General features: G+C 44.6%; 1 protein-coding gene across 1 annotated transcript in view; it reads right to left on the bottom strand.

Annotated features, from left to right (window-relative positions):
- The window catches only part of FER1L6 (fer-1 like family member 6), a 132253-nt gene extending 112458 nt beyond the window's left edge, over positions 1-19795 (bottom strand). The window contains exons 1-9 of the mRNA XM_005688861.3: positions 19719-19795; positions 14979-15096; positions 11522-11576; positions 10927-11058; positions 6495-6557; positions 4571-4649; positions 2820-2976; positions 2060-2246; positions 639-831 (exon numbers count right to left, since the gene is read on the bottom strand). Coding sequence (XP_005688918.2) covers positions 639-831; positions 2060-2246; positions 2820-2976; positions 4571-4649; positions 6495-6557; positions 10927-11058; positions 11522-11576; positions 14979-15096; positions 19719-19794 — 1060 coding nt within the window. The 5' untranslated portion in view covers position 19795. The remainder of the gene's footprint in view (positions 1-638; positions 832-2059; positions 2247-2819; positions 2977-4570; positions 4650-6494; positions 6558-10926; positions 11059-11521; positions 11577-14978; positions 15097-19718) is intronic.

The raw sequence follows: 20856 nt of genomic DNA, 5'->3' as shown, positions 1-20856 counted from the left end.
ATAGTACAGTACTGTATGGTTGATTGTGTTAGCTGGGTACTTAGGCTAACTTTTTGGACTCACCAACAAATCTGACTTATGAACACACACTTGGAATGGAACTCATTTGTATGTAGGGGAATTACTGTGAAGAGCTTTATCCAGGATGAAAACTCTTTGGACTGACTCAGTGAATTAGCTGGGACTCTCCATTCTTGCCCTGGCTCTCTGCAGTCAGCTCATGCTCTTGAGTTTCCATCAGTAGTTGAGTAGTTTTTTTTGAACCATTTAAACACAGTAAAACCATTCTAAGCTTGTGAGCCATACATAGATACATGGTCGTTCAGATGTGGTCCATGGACCACAGTTTGCCAACCTCTGGTCCAATCTAATCTTCATTTTCCAGTTAGGAAGCATAAAGCCCGGAGAAAGGGAGCGACTTCCTCAAGAACACACAGCACTGTTCCTGGAAGACCTGGGACAGGGAACAAGGCTCATGATTTCTAGAGTCTGTCTCTGCCCACTACCCTAAACCAACCAAGTCACAGACCACGCAGAGATGGAAAGTGCCTAACACATCGCCTCCTCCTCTGATGAGGAGGAGCTCTAAATGAACCATTTCGAGACCCTACCTTGAAGTCAGACGTGTGAGGCCTTACCTTTATCTCCATCCTGTTCATTGGAGATTTTCTTCAAGTCAATGAAGTGGGTTGCCAGCACTATATCATTCATGCTGCCTTCATCCCACACCTGGATTTTTACCCTCCGACACAACGGAGGGAACATTTCCTTGAAGACCACCTGTTCATGCCACACAGGATCAGCACAGTTCTTCTGCACCGTGGTTCGCCCCTAAACACAAAGCCAGGAGGCTGTGAACCACTGAAGGAAATGAAAGAGGCCTTTGACCAACTAAAGAAAACTCCTCACACCAGCTGGAAGTATAAAGTAAGTTGCCAAATTAATGAACCTGTTTCTACGAGGCACCCTTGAAAATCAGTTACATCCCATGAATATAACCAGTGTCCTGCTCTGTGCCAGACACTGTGCTGGGCATCTGGGACAAAAGGAGGGTTGTCACAGGTCCTCCTCCAGAAAGTTCTCATCATCACACTGGGTTGAGGTGAAACTGACACCTGTGTTATGAAGGCGTTCCATGCATTTCCGGGAAGACAGCAGATACAATTAGACCCTGAGTTTGTGTCTTATAAAAGTAGGACCGGGGATTTCCCTGGTGGTCCAGTGGCTAAGACTCCATGCTCCTGATGCAGAGAATCTGGGTTCGATCCCTGGTCAGGGAACTAGATCCCACATGATGCAACTGAAAGACCCTGTGTGCCACAATGAAGATGAAAGATCTCCCGTGCCTCAATGAAGACCCAGCACAACCAAATAAAGAAATATCTTTTAAAATTAAGACCTGATACAAATCCCTTCCCCAGTCTAGACCTCAGTTTCCTCATCATACAATGGAGGTGATATCCTATATGGGGGTTATATACGTCCTATATTTGCCAATGGGACCCAAGACAAAAGTAGTCCAAGGTTCACCCTGCCAAAGGGAGGAGCTGGGTAGAGACACACGTGTTAGCTGAAGCTTCTGAGTCCAACTAATCAGGATTAAGCTCTGACCATGTGCCCAGGCCCTGACACTTCCAGTGGCTCTTGAGCAGGGAACAGCTGGACACGAGGATGTCTAGGCTTACATACGATAAGGACAAGCTGGATAGATTGTGGAGCAGATTGAAAGGGAGGTGGTAATTCTCTGAGACTGGGGAATGGCTAATAGCTCAGAGAAGTAGACAGAGGTGAGGAAGGAGGCCTGCCTGCCTGGGTCCTGAATGGTGGTTCCCCCCGCCAGTTTTTCTCCATGAACCTTCCAGGAAGGTGAAGGTGAGAGGAAGTAGGTGACTCTCCTCTACTTTCCCGCTACATGCAAGGCCTTTTGGCAACAAGCTTTCTCTCCCCAGGCATGTCTTGATTTCCATTTTAATGTAATGTTCTTTACCCAGCAATGTCCTGGGGTAAAGAGCAGAATTCCTGCCCCAGGTCTGCCAGGATTGGGACAACGGAAACTCACCGTCTGCCCAGCAAAGGAGACCTCCACAAAGGGATCCACAAGGTCCTTACTGTCACCCACAAATGCTTTGGTGACATTCGCCATGATGCTGGAGTTCACCTTGGGCAGCCCTTCGGCTTTGTAGAGTCTCACGTAGAACCTGGCCCAGGGTCTCTCTGACGGAAACCCTTGAGGAATCAAGAGGTTCCTTGCGGGGGACAAAAATGAAACATAAAACAGCTGTTTCACTTGAAAAAATAGAAAGAAAAGGTAGAGGCAATTTGGAGGCAAGAAAGGAGCAACCTGATACAGGAGAAAAGATCAGGCTGCATCGCTAAAATGAGTTTTCTTCCTGGTGTGAATGACACTGCAGGGTATGAAGAGAATGAGCGCGGTAAACCCATTCAGGTCCCAGAATTACAGAATAAACACTTAAAGAGGTGCATTAAGTCTTTCCATTTCATAAGTCAGTGGCTGAAATTATTCTCCCTTTAAAGAAAACTCAGCTCAATTCAGATCCATAGGATAAGCTTGGGAATAGCTTATCTATTGTGGGTTAATATAGGAAGACAGGCTGTTCTTGTTCTAGAAGCTGCCCTCCCAAAGCATAGTGGTGCCTTTGGTAGGACACCTCATGGCGCCCCTGACAGAGCAGAGTCTCGGGGGGACAGCCTCTTTAACTTGGCAGCCCTCAGGAACCCTTGAGGAAAGGGAGAGGGGAAAGACACGGAAATGGGGACACGTCATTTCTCTTGCGTGGTCCTCCGCGGGCCTGTCTCACTTTTCTATCTGCTCCTCGGCATCGGAGCTTTTGGGGTTGGGCTTTAAGACATCTCCTTTTCCAGTCACGCTGATGTCACACTTCAGGTACCCCTTCGTGCCAGTCCTGATGTCGCCAGGATCCGTGAGCAGGGCCCACTTGTCACAGAACTGATGACCTGCAAGACATCCCGACAGCTCAGATACCCTGCACGGGTGCACCCAGATGCTCCACCCACTTCTCCTCCAACACAAACCTCCCCACCTCCGCTCCCCAGGAGGGGCTCGCTCATCACAGCTGATTCCACGTCTCATGCTGCCCATCTCTCCTCCTGCCCCTCCTCTCCTCTCTCCCCAACCACTTCTCTGTCTTTATCCCCAACCTGCCACAGGGATTTGGGAAGCCCTTAACCAAGTGGAAAATGCCTGGACTAGAGTCTAGCTTTGACCGGAGAGAAGGACATGAATGCAGTGTGGAAGCCATGCCTGAGGGACTTCCCTGGGGGTCCAGTGGTTAAGACTCTGTGCCTCCACTGCAGGGACCACTGGTTGGGAAACCAGGATCCCACATGCTGCACGGTGTAGCCAAGAGAGAAGCCACACATAATTTCACAGGCCACAAATGCCACTCATGGATCTTTTTGCTTGGCCTACACAGTGAGCCCAAACTTCAAAAGCTCTCACAAAAATCTAGACTTTAAGCTTATCTTAAAAAAAAAAAAAAAAAAAAAACCTGTTAGATCCGGCAATACATAGTCCACATTGCCACACGGTGGCAGGTAGGAAAGGAGCTGAGTAGATGCTATTCCTTCCATACGCGTTACGTGTCCCCGCCTCCACTTCCCCCAGCCTCCCTCATTTCCCACTGCCTTAAACCAGTCCTCTGCACTCAGTGAGGCCCACTGCCTGGCCCCCTGGGGTCATGTGAGTTGGAATCACTGCTGAAGAGAAAGAACCTTTGATTATAAGATCTATGTTTGCTGTTGGTTTGTTACTGATTAACTCTGACCTTGGACAATCTGCTTAGCGCCCCTGAAAAATCAGGGATAATAGTAATAATTATTGCAAACCCATGTGTGACTTATCATAGTCATTGTTTTGTGCTAGGTCCCATGAAGTGCTTATACATATATGCTTCTGTGTATATTCACCTACATATATATCTACTTAATCCTCCAATGACTCTATGGAGGAGGTGCTATCATATCCCAATTTTTACAAATAAAGAAGCTGTAGCACAGAGAAGTCAAGTTATTAACCCAAGGTTGCACAGCTAAGAAAGAGCAGAGCAGAATTTGAAGCCAGGCAAACCTGGCCCCAGAGTCCACATTCTTAACTTCCACACTTCCTTCCCATGTCTCACAGCAATAAATTGGACAGACTTTGGGAAAATATTTTTAAAAACTGCTCAGAAGTATCCCTGGGTTGGGAAGATCCCCTGGAGGAGGGCATGGCAACCCACTCCAGTATTCTTGCCTGGAGAACCTCCACGGACAGAGGAGCCTGGCAGGCGACAGTCTATGGGGTTGCAAAGAGTTGGACACAACTGAGCGACTAAGCACACAGCATATGGACATATAAGACAGCTTTATCATTAGATTGAAAACTTGGAAGAAGAGATCCAAGAGTTATACACAGTTATACCACTTTGCTTAACTGATGCTCAATGTATTGAATGAAAGGATAAGTGGATAAAGGGATAAATGAATTGACTCCTAGGTGTCAGAAGAAGAGAAGAAGAGCAAGAGAGACTGGGAGGCAATACTTTCTCACCAGGTTGGTTGTACACGGTCCCCAGGTCCACTTTGAAAGAGCCGATCAGTACACTTCCTATCAGCTTGTGGTGAAAGACCTGGGAGAGATGGAGCAGTGAGTCTGGCAACATTAGATATTTCTTTGAGGCTACATCTGTGTAAAGGGCTCATGACAAGTCCATCAAAGAGGATTCTAGGCCTTGAACCTTGCCTGGCCTTCACTCTTATCTGGGGCACACTGACATTTGGTTATGGAACCTCAGGGATGGCTGTAAGCGTGGCCAAAGAATCACAGCTGTACCTCACCCTCTAGCAGGATTTTAGCTAACTGTCCTTTGAGGGACACCCATCAAATCTCACCACCTAAAAGGTGTTTGTTTTTCGTTTGTTTGTAGCCAAAATGAACTCTAGAGTAGCCCAATATTCAAACCTATCTCTGCGTTTAGAAACTCCACCCAATTTTTTTTTTTGGCTTTGTCATGGGGTCTTAGCTGTGGTATGCAGGATCTTTCTTGCCCCATGAGGGATCTTCCGTTGTAGCACATGGGCTCCATACTTGTGGCACCTAGGTTCAGTAATTGCAGCACTCAGACTTAGTAGCTCCACAGCATATGGGATCTTAGTTCCCTGACCAGGCTTCGAACCTATGTCCCCTGTATTGCAAGGTAGATTCTTAACTACTGGGCCACCAGGGAAGTCCCAATTCTACCCATCTTTAAATGCCTAGAGCAAACGCTGCCTCCTTCAAGCAGCCCTCTCCGATCCTTCACAACTGAACATGTTCCCTTTCTCTCCTAAAATCCCACAATGCTTTGCTCACAACTTTCCCACCTCGACTGTCTTGAGAAGTTTTGGACATGTACAGTAGGCAGCACAAAAGAGGCTGTCATCCTCAATATTTTGTCTGATAAGTCAGTAGACTGCTGGTTGTTTACAGCAGAACATTTTTCATTCTAAATGCAATTAAGATAAAAAAGTTCTACAGGAAGCTGGCAGAGCTGGGCCTGAGTCCAGAAGCCATAAAACTCCTGAAGAATCAGGACTAGTTTAAACTTTAACCCAGAAAAGAGAAAACTGAGGGTGTGGATGAAGGGCAGTAGTAACTCAGGTGTCTTCCACTCTTGAAAATACTGCCATCTAAAAGCAGGTATAGAATCCCTTTGCAGTTCTCAAGCTGCAGGAAGAGAGATTTCAGCTTACTGTAAGGATAATTTTTATAACAGAACTCTCCAGCAATGGAATGGGCCTCTCTAGAAGCAGTGACCTCCCCATCACTGGATGTAATCAAGTAGTGCCCAAGAACCCCATGTCATATGTCATGGAAGTGGTGGAGAAGGATTTCTGTACTGGCTGGAAGTTGGACTACATGGCCTCTGAGCTTCCTTCTAACCATAAAATTCTATGAGATCCTTGATTCAAGGACAGTTTTCTACCTTCTTCTTCCAAGTTAGAGAAACAGAGATAGGCAATACCAGCTTTGATCCTCTGCTAAAAATCCACTTGCCCCACAGAGAGTCATGACCCTTCTCTATGATGCTGCATAAAACCTAGCTATTAACTGTTCCTCTGAACTCTAGACAGTCCCCTCGGAGCTTGCAATAAAGCTGATCCCACAAACAGGTAGTTGTCTGAGTGATGCAATGAGACAATATCTGGGCAATGTCCCAGGTCCCAAAATATCTTCTCACCACCTGTCAGCATGCCTGAAATTCACATGTGAAGAATGTTTGGCACCTCGTGACTTCTCATTCTTCAAGAGTCACATTCTTCAAGTACCCCCAAGCAAGATTCCATTATTACCTAAATCTTCATGCAGAACTTATATATAATATAATATAATATAATATAGATTGAATGGATGAAGAAGATAAGCAAGGAAGTCTTCAAGACTTCCCAAAGCCTAGAATCTCTTCCACCTCCATCACCACCAATGATATACTTACTGAGATTTTGATGATCTTGTCAAAAAGATGTAATTGGGGCCCGATGAAGTCGAAGACAAAGTACTGTAAAACATAAAGTTCATTCTGCATGTAAGAACTTTCATGTAAGAACTCTATTCTTCAATACTTCTAGTTCTGCATTGTTCTAATGAATTGCTGCAAGGTTCCCAATGGCATAACTCTATATCAATTAATTGACTTATTTAATTTGTTTCATTTGTTTTCGCTGAAACTTGTTTAATGTTTTCTTTTTTTTCAAATAGGAAAAAAAAACACCAATTACATCTTTTCACAACCTATATGTAAGCTTTCCTCTAAAATGGACATGAGAATTGGAATTACTGGATCATAGCTTGTGTGCATGTAAATTTTTAGTAGCTAGCATAATTTTTTCCCCAAAGGAGCTAAAGCATTTTTACATTCCCACTGGCAGCATATGAAAATAGCCATTTCTCCATTCCCTTGCTAACCCTTGAATTGTCTGTTTTCTTATATATTCATTTTTATTGCTTATATATAATGATGACTGAAAATATATCTCATTGTGGTTTTAATTTAGAGTAAACTTGATTAAAATTTCATTTTCTCGGGATTTTTCAGCTTCAAACATCCTTGTGAAATCCCCAAGACTGACCAGGAAAATAATAAAAAGAAATTATGGGGAAGGAAGATTTCTAATTTGAAAAAAGTGATTGAATTTTAGAGTTGAAGAAAATATATAGACTAGTCTCCATATTCTACATATAAAGATTGAAGATGAAAAAATTTAAAAGACACGCCTGGAGTCATACAGCTAGTTATTGCTGAACCAGGGACCAAAGTTGAGTTCTCCTAAAGTTATCATAAAAGGAATTCAAGCGCTAGATGTTTCACCATCGGAATTTTGTCAAGTTCCCAAAGTGAGGTAGGATGTTCCTCATGTAGAAAGCTGGAGTAGTGCTTTGTTACAGACTGTGTGTTTTAAGGAAAGAAGGTGGTAGCCGAGTCAGAACTAGGAAGTTGTTTCATGGATTGTTTGGTATTTGAGCTGCAAGACGGGGGAATGACACAAAGACCTTAGAGATGAACAGGACAGCAGTGGGGAAGGGAGAAGTGATCACCAACAGCTCGCTTTTAAAGGCAGAACAGAAAAGCCAAACATGGAAGAAAAACCAAAGACTGACGTCATATACTAGAATAAGAAACCTTCAAAATGGCAGTCCTGCAATATCAATGAAAAGCTATATTGAAGTTATATTATGTTCAGTGTCTCCTGTTTAAGAGGACAGGAAGCTATGTATAACATTTCAGGAAATTTTTTACATATATGTTCAAACTTTTGAAGAGTTTTGGTGTTCAGAAAATCTTTTCTGCAAAACTCATTTACATGAAGCTCTTCATTCTCTGGTATATGAGATGCTGTGGGTTCCTTTGGACCAGTAAATTAGTTCTAACATTTATTGCCTTCCACTGAGTTTCACATGTTTCAGACTCAACTGTCTCACATACGGTCCCTGGACCTCTGAAGCCACACACAATTCTAGCTGGGAAAGATTCCCCAGCCTCTACTAACTGATTCCTTCAACATCTGATGAACTTTAGGCTCAAAAATTAGAGTCCAAATCTGTAACAAAGATTTTTAATTCAACTTTTATGTTTTCACTTGATTTCCCAAAGATTATGTTTAGCCCAATGGAACGTCACTTAGATGCAAGACTTGTTTGCATATGTAGCTCAGTCGGTAAAGAATCTGCCTGCAGTGCAGGAGATCTGGGTTCGATCCCTGGGTTGGGAAGATCCCCTGGAGAAGGAAATGGCGACGCACTCCAGTATCCTTGCCTGGAAAATCTCATGGACAGAGGAGCCTGGTGGGCTGCAGTCCATGGGGTCGCAAAGAATCAGGCACGACTGAGCGACTAACACTAACACTAACACTCATTAACAAATCTGTAGAGCTTTGCAGCTTTAAAGCACTTCCACACATGTTATTTCATATCGCATTCACACGGAAAGATGTTATGGAGGTGGAGAGAAGAACAGGAAGAACACTGCTACTTTAACTCATGGTAAAAGGCGCTAAGGCAGGAATGATAAAGAGGAAAGGAGTTAGCAGCTCAAATGTTCTGGAGGTGGGGAGTAAAACAGGCAGGAGACACTGCCACTTTAACTAATAGTTAAAAGCCCTAAGGCAGGAGTGATAAAGAGGAAAGGAGTTAGTCAACAGCTCAAATGGGATTTGGGAATTTTCTGTTGATTTTATTATGCATACTCCCCCTGACTTCCTTTTCAATTTCCACTCTCATTAAAAAATTAATTAAGAGTTGACTGCACTTTTCAACAGTTCATGGTGTTGAAGTGTCTGGGAGGAACAAGCACTCTTGCACACAGTTGGAATGTAAATCATTACCTCTTTGGAGGGCAATGTGGTGATATCAAATTTTAAATGCATATACTCTTCACCCCAATTATGCCATTTAAATATCATTATAAGTAGTATCCAAAGGCTGAAAAAAAATTTTAATATCCATCAATGAGGTTTAGTAAATGACTGGTTTAGTAAATTATAGTAAGTCTATGCAATGGAAAACTCAACAGCAAAGAAGGGAAAGTAAGGTTGAACTAGATGTCTTGATACAGAATAATCTCTAGGATACATATTTTGTGAAAAGGCCAAGGTCCAGGACAGTGTGTGTAGAACGCTACCATTTGGCTACAATATTCGTTCACTTGGAATATTTCTGGAAAGATATACACCTGGAATATTTCTGGAAAGATACACAAATGCCTGGAGAGAAAGTCTGCCTCCAGGGAGGAGGACTTAGAGATCAAAGATCAGGGGAAACACATATACTGTATATATTTTCTCATAAACCATTTTATATTTTTCACATCTTTGACAGTTTTTAAAAACTGTGTAATCTTTTTATTTAGAAATGAGAAATTAGTGTGTATAAACTTAGAAGATCTATGTCTCTCTTTGATGTTTTCCTTTACAATTTTTATGCTGCTTAGAAAAATACCACTGCTTTACTTTCCAAATCAGTATGACTATGTCAAAATTAATTAAATTTTCAGTGTTTCTGCTCTGCAACTGAATGTTTATCTTCTTACTGCTGCTGCTGCTAAGTCGCTTCAGTCGTGTCAAACTCTGTGCGACTCCATAGACGGCAGCCCACCAGGCTCCGCTGTCCCTGGGATTCTCCAGGCTCCCCTGTCCCTGGGATTCTCCAGGCAAGAACACTGGAGTGGGTTGCCATTTCCTTCTCCAATGCATGAAAGTGAAAAGTGAAAGTGAAGTTGCTCCAGTCTTGTCTGACTCTTTTTTTTGTTTGTTTGTTTTTTTGGTTTTTTTTTTGTGTGTGTGTCTGACTCTTTGCAACCCAATGGACTGCAGCCTACCAGGCTCTTCCATCCATGGGATTTTCCAGGCAAGAGTACTGGAGTGGGGTGCCATTGCCTTCATACTCAGAACTTATGATGGATGAAGATGAGTTTATAAGAAATTGGTACAACCAATATGGAAAACAGTATGAAGGTTCCTCAAAAAATTAAAAACAGAACTACCATAGGATCCAGCCATTCTACTTCTGAGTGTTTATCTGAATCAAACACAAATTCAAAAGGATATGTGCCTCCCTATGTTCAGTACTATTTATAATAGCCAAGATATGGAAGAAACTTTGTCCATCAACAGATGAATGGATAAAGAAGATGCGATATATATACACGATGGAATATTTCTCAACCATAAAAACAACAATGAAATACTGCCATTTGTGACAGCATGGACAGACCTAGAGGGTAACATTCTGAGTGAAATAAATCAGACAGAGAAAGATAAATACCAGATGATTTCACTTACATGTGGAATCTAAAAAACAAAACAAATGAGCTAACATAACTGAACAGAAACAGACTCATGGATACAGAGAACAAACTGATGGTAGCTAGAGGGGAGGGGTGTTGAGGGGATGAGTCAAAGGGAGCAAGAGGTGTGAACTACCAGTTATAAAGTAAATAAGTCATGGAGATGTAAATTAGAGCACAGAAAGTATAGTCAAGAGTTTTATAATAACTTTGTGTGGTGGCAGATGGTAACCAGATTTACCACGGTGATCATTTCATAATGTATTTAAAAAACTGCATTATTAAGTTGTACATCTAAGACTAATATAATATTGTAAGTCAGTTATACTCTAATAAATATTTTTTAAGTAACCAGAAAATGGGTCTATTGAAAACAGCAGTGAATTTAAAATCAGGAGGAATTCCTTGCCTCGACTGTCCATTGTCTGTTAAGTTTTGTTCATAAGGAGGCTCAGCGAGCTTGCCTGGGCTTAGATGAGGGATGGGAAGCAGTCAGGAGGAGCACAGATTTTCTGTTTGGCTGAAGAATGCTGCCATATGGTGAAGAGCACGTTGGTGGAGAGGAAGCTGGTGACCCATGACTTACTTCATTGTAAAATGGGCTGTTGGTTCCTTCCTTCACTGTGCTTTGCTTCTTCTCATCCCCGACCTCGATGATCACAACCGGATCTATGTTCTCACCCACCAGCTGGCGGGCCTCCGTGATGGTTATGGCAATCTACAACACAAATCAGCGTGCGCACACTCTGGGCCTGGCTGCTCAGTTACACAGGAAGAGCTGGGGGAGGGCTTCCCTGGTGACTCGGTGGTAAAGAATCCGCCTGCCGATGCAGGAGACACAGCTTCGATCCCTGGTCTGGGGAGATTCCTGCCGAGGAGCAACTAAGCCCAGGCACCGCAACTACTGAGCCTTGCTCTAGAGCCTGAGAGCCACCGCTACTGAAGCCCGTGGGACGCAAGTACTGAAGCCCTTACACCCTAGAGCCCGTGCTCCACAACAGAAGTCGCTGCAATGAAAGGCTCATGCACCTCGCCTGGAGAGTAGCCCCAGCTCACCGCAGCTAGAGAACAGCCTGTACAGCAGTGAAGACCTAGCACAGCCAACACTGAATGAATAAATAAAACTATTTAAAAAAAAATGAGAGCTGGCGGAGGCTGGGTAGGAAGGAATCATCACTTACTTGGTAATTTTGGGATCTGACCTCCCCATCGTGGATCTTAGTCAACAGTTTTGATCTATTGAAAGAAAGTTTAACACATATGTTTCATTAAGTAAAAACCTACCTGTGGAATCTAGAAAAATGAATCTATTTCCAGGGCAGGAATAGAGATGCAGATGTAGAGAATGGACGGATTGACTGAGCAACTTCACTTTCTTTAGAATTACCTGGTGGCTCAGATGGTAAAGAGTTTCCCTGCAAGGCAGGAGACCTGAGTTCGATCCCTGGGTTGGAAAGATCCCCTGGAGAAGGCAATGGCAACCCACTCCAGTATTCTTGCCTGGAGAATCCCATGGATGGAGGAGCCTGGCGGGCTACAGTCCATAGCGTCGCAAAGAGTCAGACACGACTGAGCGACTTCACCTTCCCTTTCACAGGGATGGGGTAGGGAGGGTGGGACAAACTGAGAGTAGCGCGGACACAGCTACCGCGTGCACAAGAGCTAGCGGGAGCTGCGGCATGGCACCGAGAGCTCAGCTCCGTGCTCCGAGATGACCTGGGGGTGGGGGTGGGGGTGGGGGCGCACAGGGAGGGGACATACGCAAACACATGGCTGACTCACTTCATTGCACAGCAGAAACTAATACACAGTTGTAAAACAATTATACTGCAAAAAAAGTAATAAATGTCTCTTCAAAAAAAGGTAATTACTATTCTCTAAAAAAATAAATAAAAGAACCTACCTTAAATCCATAAGCCACGCTAATATTTTCCCAGGTATTTCTAAGTGCTTTTATTTATACCAGATATTCTCTCTCCCTTTCTGGAGTAGATAAGTGTAAATGGACACGTGACTTAACCTCTCTATGACTCAGTTTTCCCATCTTAAAAAATGGAGCTAATAATAACCCATATACATGGAGTGATTACTACAATTAAAAGATGTAATATATATAAAGATTTAACTTAGCATATGGCAAAATTAAACGTCAACTCTTATTGTGAGTATGATTATCAGTAACATTTATTTCTTATTTTACAGAAGGAGAACCTGAGATGCCCCAGCAAATCAGTGGCAGACCTGGGTCTAAATAAGAATCGTCTTTATCTGCTGTCTGGTCCTATCCAGATGACCACTTTGCCATTTCTCGGCTATACAGCAATTCTGGGTTTCATGATTACTTTTAGGGGGAAAAAAATTGGTAAAAAAATTAAAAAACAAAGAAAATTGCAAGGAACAACCAGCCATCTTAGTGAGATTTCACTTTCAGGGGACCTCATTTGTCTGGACTGTCACAAGTAAATGAAAACAGATGTGCAATGCCTGGGCATTTAGAGATTGATAATAATAGAAAGACATAAAGAATCCCTGTTGTCACAGAAGCACAATGGGTGGGGAAAAAAACAGAGCTCGAGTTTCTATAGAATTTTGTTCTCTTGCCTTCTAGCAACACTGCGTCTGATTTCATTCTGTTTCTGCTGATTGTAACTGACTTTAGTAGAGAATAAACTAGTTAAGAATCTCAAGGCTTTGGAGTCAGACTGATCTGAATTAGAATATTTGTTTTCCCCAGTTTTGTGACATTAACCTTAATTTCTTCATCTAAAAATAGAAATCATTTCTACTGCATAGGGTTGCTCTATGGATTAAGAGCAATGTTGCATGTAGGAAAAGGTAGATATCAAAGGGTACCTGTTCTTTAATAAAATGGCAAACCTGTACCGAGCATTTACTCTGTGAAAACTGTGCTAGTCTCAGGGAGAAAACATGAAGAAGCCATCATCTTGGTCCTTGCAGAGCTAGTGATCTATCCAAGGGAGAGAGGACCAGAATATATAGACAGAACTATTAAGCACAGAATGTGTCATAGGGAAAGAACAAAACAGAAGTTCAGAGAAGAGAAATATGCGTGAGAGCCAAACTAAGCAATAAAGATGTCACTACAGAGGTCAAGTTTGAATTGAGCACTGGTGGATGGGTAGAATTTTAACTGATGGAAAATTCACTGACCAAGGAGAAAGGAAAAGGCTACTACTTCTTCTCTTTCACCTGCCTTTCTCCACCAATGCAGTACTATTATCCTAGTAAAATAAATGTCAAAGGATCCATTAAAGGATATTAAAAATAATTGAAATCCTGATTCTGGAGTTTGAAGGGGGTAGGTATCAAGGTGTAGTGTAGGGGGGAAGGAGATATTACAGTGAGTATGAGCATACAAATTTCATGTCTTCGTTTAAGAGTCAGTCTCTGAGCTATCACCTTTTCTGATTTCCATCTCTCTCTGCCCCCCTACCCCACCCTTACACACATATACTGTGCATCCTGTCACAGCCCAGTAATAACAACTCAGGATCTTCCTGCCACCCAGGGAAGCACTAATTTGCTCTACTGATAGTAATAATCCTGAGTGGAAAAGGAAAGGATGGCATGAGGAATTATCATAAATAAGAAATGGACACAAATCAAAGGGTATCTAGCCCCAATTTTTGGCTTCCCCATATCCAGACTGTCTACTCTGGAAATTGTAGTCTGCTCTTGCTGTGACATGGGCTGGACTTGTGACTTGCACTGGCCAAAAGAATGCAGCAGAAGTGACTTTTGCCAATTTCAAGCCTAGGTTCAAGAGATCTGGTGTATACTTCCATTCTTTCTTTCAGAGCTCTGACATTAGCCCCACTGGAAAAAGTTTGTGGGGAATTCCCTGGTGGTCCAGTGGTTAGGACTCCCCACTTTCCCTGCAGGGGGTGTGGGTTCAGTACCTGGTCAGGGAATTAATATCCCACAAACTGTGTGGCAAAAAAAAAAAAAAAAAAAAAAAAGCCTAGCTTGCTAGAGGATGCAATACTATAGTGAGAAAAGCCCCATAGCTCCAGGTAAAGAAATCCTAGGCCAGCACACAACGGACCAACCCTCAAACTAAAATCAACAGAGCTGCCTAATGATGAGAGAAACACGAGTGATGTACTTGTGACAGTCTGGAACCAGTAAAAACTAACCAACTAACCCGTAGACTCATGAGCAATAACGAATTCTTACCTTCAGCCTTGGGGTTATTTGTTACACACCGATAGCTAACTGATGGAGCAGATTGCGTGCAGAAGGTCAGTTTGTTCTGACTTTTTGCTGGGTAGTAAAAGAACCACTTTCTCATTTGGGACAAACACAAAGTTAAGACATTTAGCATCTCAATGACTTAAAGAACAGGTGAGGGACAGCTCCTGATTCTGTCTCCTGCTCCTGTTGTCATTCCTGAACAATGAGGGACATGAAGATTTAAAACTAGAAGCTGGTAGAGCCGGGGCCCTCGCCAGCACTGCTGTAGAGAAAGTGACGGGGACACAGCACGCTGTCTTCCTGCCTCAGACCTTCAGCTCCTTGTAGACAGGGACTGGTGTTACTCTCCCAGAGCCTGCAGGGTACCTGGCACAAGGGAGGTGCTCAGTAGGTGTAGGCTGATTGCCTGTGTCAACACTGTACCTTCTCTTTGGAGGAGATGAGGGGACAGGAGCGATGGAAGTATTGTCATAAATCAAATCTCCCAGGCCTTCCTGGTGAGAAGGTCCCTCCTGTGGTGTCTCCACTTCAGCTTGACCATCTAGAGAAGCAAACAACGGGAAAAGTCTATTAAATCTGCCACACCGTGGTGATCTGAGCCTCAACTCTGTGTCCAGCGCTAATGCCAGTCACCACAGACACACAAGGAGACCAGAAGACAGTCCTTGACCTCATGGACCTTAACATTTTATTGGCAGAAAGGCCAGACACATGTTATGCATCTTCTGTTTCCAAAAAAAAAGGGTAGATTTGTATGCCTGGTATTGTGGGGTTATGGCTTATGAATTTAAAGATGTGCTTTCAAGTCACAACCTTGCCACATTTAGACTTTAGACAACTAACTTATTCCCTCTCCATCTCATTAGCAAAATGTCATGTGCATAAAAATTACCTGTGATGCTGTTAAAATGCAGATTCTGATTCAGTAGGTCCAGGGTAGGGCCCAAGACTCTGCATTTCTAAAAGCAAGGTCCCTGGTGAGGCCATTCCTGCTGTTCGAGGGCTAGTTTTGAGAAGCAAGGTGTCGTAGCTTGAATAAGGTTCCCCAAAGAGAACAGATCCCGGTCCGTTTTCATAAATGTAATTTTATACTGAACCTCAATATACAACACAAGTCTGTTGACACCAAGCTGTTCTATGTGCCATGGGGTGGAATGCAGGGCAGTGACCTTCTCCCAGGCTCGTCATCACCCTCTTCAGCAACCCCTGAAGCCATTTCGTAGAACCCTGGGCTCTATGGGAAACTGGTAAGCTTCTAAACCCCTTCCAGCTTTGATATATATTGACTCTCTGATTTGAATTAGTGAACCAACAAAACAGAACTGAGTCAGAAGACAGAATAACACAGCCCGTGGTGCCACAGGAGCTCATGGACACAGACCTCATAGGTGTCCAGTAGTGAGAGAAAGGATGACTGAGCCCGTACTGCCTGCTCTGACTCTTCTGTCACTCGGGAAACAAAAGTCCAGCCTGCAGAGACCCTAGAGTAATGCCAGCACCCAACTGTGCGACTTGAAGTGTGATGATAAACTTTATTGCTCCCCGTCTGGACCACAGGGCCTCAGGAATGAGGAGCAACTGTTAAAGGGTCAGGTATCCAGTGAACATTCTTAGGAACCTTAACATGCCAGAATCTGGGCTATGTTAGATGTGCAAGATGGAGAAATTAGCAAAGCATGGACCCCTCTCTATGGGGGTTTATATGCAGGAGGGTGAGACCGCCCTGGAGGTGGGAAGGCAGTCAGCTGAAGCTTCATCCATAGGCAACATTCATTCACTCACTCACTCCCTCATCCATTTATTCACTCCCTCATCCATTCATTCACTGAAATACTGTGTCCTCTCCAATTAAGTAACCAAGCTGTAACCTTCTTTAAAAAAAAAAAAAAAAAAAGATTATGTTTCTCTTTGGAAAACCCCTCTTTTGAAAAACTGCACTTAGAATATGTCTGAAGTCCGCACAGGACTCTAATTCCCTACCTACCTGACTGCCATCTCCTCCTGGCCCACCTGCTCCTCTGGTCCCGCCCTCTTTGCTTTCTAGTTACTCACTCCCATCCCTTCTAACAAGCCGCCTCCTGCTTGGGGTTTTCTTCACAGGCTGCTCCACCTGAGTTGCTCTCCCTGCCCTGGTGGGCTCCCACTCATCCTCAATGTTGTCACTTAAATATTTCCCCCCCAGGAAGCCCGTCTCGAACCACACTAAAAGAAATCCCCCAATAGACTCCACTTAAGCACATGGTCTGTTTTCTTTCCAGCGCTTTTCTCCCTTGTAATGCAGTTTCCTCATCAGGGCCCCCACGGGTAACAGATGGCCCAACCAGGACAGGATGTTCTGAGGACTTTTTACAAAGGTGTGGGTGTAGAAAAACCACAAAGGGTTGTAGAGCTATCTGGAGCTCACGGCAGCCAAGCTGCTACCACTTGGAGACCCTCCAGATGGGGAGAGAGAATAGTTACTAGAACCTGAGAAGAGAGGAGGTCGGGTCCCGTGGGCTTCCCTAGAAGGGGGGACGACCATCCTCCAGTTGGGGGACATGCCCTGACCTCCCTCTCCTGCCTCCCCCAGACCTCGTGCTGGGGTGCACCGCTGGGGAAGCGACCTGGGTCGTGCATCCAGTGGGGTCAGCCTCCTAGGACAGAGAACAGATGAACAAGGGTGGAGAATAGATCTGGAGGGACAAACGGAAGAGTCCCCCACAGGACTGTCCTCCCTCTAAACTATCCAGTGTCACCACTGTATACCCAGAATCTGGCACAACACCCGACACTTAGAAGACATGCCATTAATATTTGTTGAATGAATGATGATCGTGGAAGGTACCCGACAGCTACTCATTGGGTAACTAATTAATGGGTATGTGCTTATGTTACAAGCTCAGTTGTGTCCCAGCTCTTTGAGACCCCGTGGATTGCAGCCTGCCAGGCTCCTCTGTCCATGGGTTTTCACAGGCAAGAATACTGGAGAGGGCAGCCGTTTCCTCCTCCAGGGGATCTTCTGACCCAGGGATCGGATCCACGTCTCTTATGTCTCCTCCACTGCCAGGCAGGTTCTTTACCACTGAGCCACCTGGAAGCCCTAATGATGGATAGGTCAAGGTAATCGGTATTTTACAAAATTAGGGCATAGCCATTAGGTCTCAAAATACACAGATGTAAGAGCCATAGACTTTGAGAATCTCTAAACACTTCACTCAAAGGCGCCCTAACTTCCCCAGTCATGCCAAGAAGGAAAGACCAACTTGTGCTCAGTACCATAGACTCTGTTTTGTCAATCTGCAGGGTCAGGCCCTGGCCAGCAGGATGGAAACTATTTACTTTCCAGGAGAGGCCTGATTCCTCTTTGCCCTGTTTGCTTTGTGGGCTGAAGACTCGAATTAGAATGAGCCATGGGAGCCAGGTCCTCTGAAACACCAGTGGTCAGCTGCCCTAAATCTCCACCAGCTTATTCTTTCCCTGGTGCGCAGTCAGTGAGGGCTCCTCGCTGGAGGCTGACCCGCGGGGGAGGAAAGCCTGAGCTCTGGTGTGAGACGAACCCAGCCTCAGGAGCCAGTTTCTCCATCTATTGGTTGTGTAACCTTGAGCAAGCACTTCCCCTCTCTGAACCTCTTCTAAAACGGGGGCAAAAGAATCTACACTTCAGAGTCATGAATAATGTATGTCAAGTCAAAAGCAGAAGGGGCTTACTCAATGTGTCAGAGATATTATTTTTCATAAGGTCCTTGAAGAAAGGAACTGTTCGTTTTTCAACCTTGTACCTCCAGGACTACTGCAGGATCCTACTTAGGGTATAATTTCAAGGACATCAGGAAGGACCCTAGAGTCTTTTCACCCACTCCCTGATACCTTCTATTTCACCCAATAGGCAAGTACTTCTCTTGAGCTTTAAACCTTGTCTCCACTTAAAATGTGATGCCTCTCCTGTCCCATCCAAGGATGACTTAATCATTATTATTATTAGCACTTCAATATGATGAGTTCCCATATTTTTAAGATTGGGTTTTACATGGGAGTGAGGAGTGGACTTGGGGTTGGAGAAGGCAGAGATAAGGCACCTACAGGAGACAGCAGTGAAGGTAAATGGTGGATCCCTCCAAGGAGACAAGGAGGGTGAAAATAAAGCAGACCCATTTTGGTTTAGAAACAGTCCAGAAAGCTGGCTTTGAACTGGCTGTTGTCAGGGCCACCCAGCAGAAGTCTCCAGGCATCACCCTAGACCTGTCCACTGGAAGGAGTTGATCCTCATTGATTCAATACACTTGACCGTCTCTTTGATTTGGGGCCTGGCCTCCACCACCATGGGTCATGTTGTAACTTGGGATTTTCTGCTTTTGGAAAAGGAAGTAGCCCATTCTAAGTGTAGAATATCCAAGAATCTGGATTTGCATCCCAATGCCGTTGCTTCCTGGCTTTGTGCCCACCCCCCACCTCAAGGCCAGCGTCAAGGGTCTGTGCAGCCCGCTGAGCCCTGTGATTAGAAGGATTTCACTGTCCTTGGCTTAATGCTCTGCAGTCACCATCCATAAGTTCTTGACAATGGCTTTGCGTTTTGGTTTTTCCACTGAGCCCTGCAATCCTGCAGCTGGTCTTTTCCACACTTCAAGTCCTCTCACTGCATCTCTGCGACCTCATTTGTGAAACTGGGATGACCGCACCTTCTGGCAGGATGATGGAGGGGTTAAATGAGTCCATGGATGGAAAGCCTCCTCCAGAGCAGCTGCTGCCTTCCCGCTGATTTTCATCATCTCACTTACTTCTCCCCATGACCCCCACGGTCAGCTGAGCCCACACTCCAAACACTTATCAAAGGGAGAAGCTGGGACTTGGAGGTGCTGAGTGATTTATCCTGGGGCACAGAGCAAATCAAAGCAGAGCCCAGAGCCTGAGCTCTTCAGTCACTGCCTCCCTGTGGGGCGGGGAAGGGGGGTGCCTTTCATGGCCCAGCAGGTGTCCACCCACCCACTTGGCTCAGCGACCAGATGACCCGGCACTGACGGGGATCGCTGTGGCTGCACACTTAGGGTTGGCAGGGTTTGAAGACCCAGACACAGTTCCTACTCACTCCCACGGAGAGTGAACCCCCTTCTCAGGCAAGTAGGGGTCAACTCTGGAGACCCACAGGCCCCAGGGTAGTGGTCCCTCCCCAGCTCCCAAAAGCCTCACCTTGGGCACCTTTGTTGGCTAGGATTAACCCCTTCTCTGCTTTATTCTTCTTCTTCTTCAGCTTTAGCCCAAACATCCCTTTTCTGGAAAAAAAAAAAAAGAAAGAAAAACTAAAAAATACAGTAATAGTAACTTTGGTTCATTCAGACACGTTAAGAGAAAATAAACACACACACACACTGAGTTTTTCTGGAAGCTGACCATCCTCCTCATCCACCCTGGAAGGGCATTAAAAGACAAGTGTCAAGGGAATTCCCGGTGGTTCAGTGGATAAGACTTAGCACTGTAACTGCTGGGGCCCAGGTTCGATCCGTGGGGGAACTAAGATCAAACAAGCTGTGCAGCACAACCAAAAAAATAAAACCCACAAGTGTCAGGATGACCCAACACACTCTCCAGATAGGTCTGCTTTTGCAGAAACCATGAACTACCACCTGAACAGAAATCAAGAGATCCACCGAGAACCACAGTTAAAAGATAGCACTAGCTATTTTTACCTCCATTTCTCTTTTCTCACCTATGCCAGGCACTCAGAACAAATGATATCATTTAATCAACACAGCAACCCTCACCTACCCATCTTACAGATGAACAACCAAGGCTCAGAGAGAGTAGATAATGTTTCCAAGGTCACACAGCCCCTAAATATCAGAGCTACCCCTGGAGCCGGGTCTGCTTGATGTCAGAGCCCAGACTCTAACCGCTGAGAAGCCTGAGCCTGTTGATTCCCCTAAGCAGAATAAAACACCCTTTCCACAGCCAAGCTCTCAGACCATTTCCAAGGGCAAGCAGCCCTGGGATTTATTGAGGTCACGCCACAAGTACACAGCTCTGCTGACATATGGAATATGCCCAGAATGTCAGCCACTATCATTATTATTATTATTAGCCAAGAGCAGGAATCCATTTGGGGGCCTCCTTCTCAACTCAAGGCTTTCCTGGTGGCTCAGCCAGTAAAGAATCTTCCTGCAATGAGGGAGACTCGGGTTCAATCCCTGGGTCAGGAAGATCCCCTGGAGAAGAGAATGGCTACCCACTCAATTATCCTTGCCTAAGAATTCCATGGAGAGAGGAGTCTGACAGACTACAGTCCACAGGGTCAGAAAGAGTCAGACACGACTAAGTGACTAACACTTTC

The sequence above is a fragment of the Capra hircus genome, chromosome 14 (genome assembly GCF_001704415.2).
Source record: "Capra hircus breed San Clemente chromosome 14, ASM170441v1, whole genome shotgun sequence".
In the NCBI taxonomy this organism is placed as follows: domain Eukaryota; kingdom Metazoa; phylum Chordata; class Mammalia; order Artiodactyla; family Bovidae; genus Capra; species Capra hircus.
Note: the sequence above shows the minus strand (reverse complement) of the source record. Positions and strands in the feature narration are given on the sequence as shown.